Below are 2439 nucleotides of genomic sequence, written 5' to 3'. Positions count from 1 at the left end.
ACTGAGGATTGTTAAAACCACGTCATTAATGGGATACACGTGTGGAGCCTTATCTTGGCTATATACTTATCTGTTCTACACTTTATTGCACAATAGATTGCACCTTTGAATGCTATAGTCTCTCTGTACTGTTTTTTAAAAATATATATATGAATTTTTATGGCAATTATGTACTTTTAATCCTTGTCCACGTCACTAAAGGAAATGATGTCATCACTAGTTTCTCTATATATATGTTTGTTATGGTCATGTTGTTTATGCTTGAAAAAGATTCGCATTTGAATCGAAACGTCGCTGTTTTATGCCTTGATGATGCACCAATAAAGACTTCTTCATAATTTATTCCTCGGTGCTGTGGCTCCCTCCTTCCAATGTGCCACTTTTGAAGCTCTGAACGCCTGGACTTCTGGCTGCGGGCACCAAAAACCCTTGAAGGGATAAGTGTGGATTGCTGTCACTTCTCTTGTTTTCCTGATTTTACATCCACACCAGGGATAAATATAAATGTAGAAAATTTTACCCCCCTAGAATTTTACAAAACGTTTATAACGGACGAAGTTTTGGAGCATATTGTCATCCAAACGAATCTTTATGCTCGACAGTTCCTGACCGAAAATCCAGCTTCCTCCTATGCAAGAAACTGGACCCCCACAAGGATTGAAGCAATCAGAAAATTGTTGGGGCTCATACTGAATATGGGTTTGGTAAAAAAGCCCTCAATTCGATCTTACTGGGCAACAAACCCCACACATGCAACACCAATTTTTTTCTGCGGTAATGCCCAGAAGTAGATTTGAGGTGCTTATGCGCTTTTTCCACTTCAACGATAACCAGCAGGCCCCCCTTTCCAGTGATCCTGGCCGTGATCGCTTGTTTAAAATACGTCCCCTTATAACTTTTCTGGAGGAGTCATTTAAGTCGGCGTACATCCCAGAAAAAAATGTGGCGGTAGACGAATCCCTTATGAGTTATAAGGGTAGGCTCTCATTTCGCCAGTTTATCCCATCCAAAAGGGCGAAATATGGAATAAAGGTGTACAAGTTATGTGAAAGCGGTACTGGGTACACCTTTGCCTTCCGCGTATATGAAGGCAAAGACCGCGATATAAACCCCCCAGGGTGCCCCAGTGACATAGGTTGTAGCGGAAAAATCGTATGGGACTTGATGCGGCCTCTGTTAAATAAGGGGTATCATCTATACACTGATAATTTTTACACCAGTGTCCCCTTGTACAAGCACCTGCATTCTGCTGCTACAGGGGCTTGTGGAACTATCAGGAAAAATAGAAGGGGCTTGCCGCAAGAGCTTTTGAGAACGCGCCTAAGAAGAGGGGAATCAAGCGGTCTTTGCAGTGAAAACATCCTTGCAATTAAATATAATGACCGCAAGGATGTCTTTCTCCTGTCCACCCTCCACCCAGACACAAAAGTGACAGTGAGAGAACGTGGTTCCACCTCTGATAAAGAAAAGCCGGTCTGCGTCACAGAATACAATAAACATATGGGGGCGGTCGATTTGGCTGATCAGGCGCTACAGCCATACCTGGTGCAAAGAAAATCACGCACCTGGTACAAAAAGGTTGCTATCTACTTGATGCAAGTGGCTGCATATAATTCTTTTGTGCTGTATAAAAAATCTAACGGTCAGGATTCTTTTTTTAAATTTCTAGAAAATGTGGTTGAGAACCTTTTATTTCAATCTCCTGAGCCCACTGTCAGCCATGAGCCAGAAGACGTCCGACGTCTTGTGGAGCGTCATTTTATGCACCCTGTGCCAACAACCCCGCATAAGAAATATCCACAAAAGCGTTGTAGAGTATGCAGCAAGAATGGCATACGAAGGGAGACGCGATTTTATTGCCCTTCCTGCCCCTCTAATCCAGGTCTCTGCAACTATCCCTGCTTTGAAGTTTTCCACACTGTCCCACATTATTAAAAAATGTTTAATCACCGTTTACTTTTAGGGAGAGTTAAAGTTTTTTGGGTGCATTGGCAAATTTGAATTGTGGCAGAAATTTATCATTTTTAAAAAATTCCAAATATCCCTTATACCCCTTGATGAATACTATATGTGCACGGCATGCTGTGCACTGAAATTGTGCCATTACAGAAACATTTTTAATGTGCATAATTTCTTTCACATTGATTTTTGAAAAGCACATATTCAGTAAAATTAACTACACCTCTTGATAAAATTACACAAGGGTGTAGTTTTAATAACGTGGTCATTCAATGGGGAATTTATTTTTTTACATTTCGTCTCCCAGCCTTTGCAATAGCTTTTTTGGGGAAAAAAATGTTTCTTTCCTTTTTGTAGTCTAATTCTGCAAAAAATCAAAAGGTGAAAATGCTCAGTATACCCATTTATAAATTCATTTGGGGGTATAGTTTGCAAAATGGGGTCACTTGTTTGGTGGTTCTGCTGTCCTGGCATTCCAGA

General features: G+C 40.8%; 1 protein-coding gene across 1 annotated transcript; it reads left to right on the top strand.

Annotated features, from left to right (window-relative positions):
* The first annotated feature begins 777 nt into the window (after window positions 1-777).
* On the top strand, window positions 778-1935 carry LOC140070201 (piggyBac transposable element-derived protein 4-like). The gene has a single exon (XM_072116550.1). The coding sequence runs from the start codon at window positions 778-780 to the stop codon at window positions 1933-1935; it is 1158 nt and encodes a 385-aa protein (XP_071972651.1).
* Window positions 1936-2439: the final 504 nt, after the last annotated feature.

Source organism: Engystomops pustulosus, chromosome 7 (genome assembly GCF_040894005.1).
Source record: "Engystomops pustulosus chromosome 7, aEngPut4.maternal, whole genome shotgun sequence".
In the NCBI taxonomy this organism is placed as follows: domain Eukaryota; kingdom Metazoa; phylum Chordata; class Amphibia; order Anura; family Leptodactylidae; genus Engystomops; species Engystomops pustulosus.
Note: the sequence above shows the minus strand (reverse complement) of the source record. Positions and strands in the feature narration are given on the sequence as shown.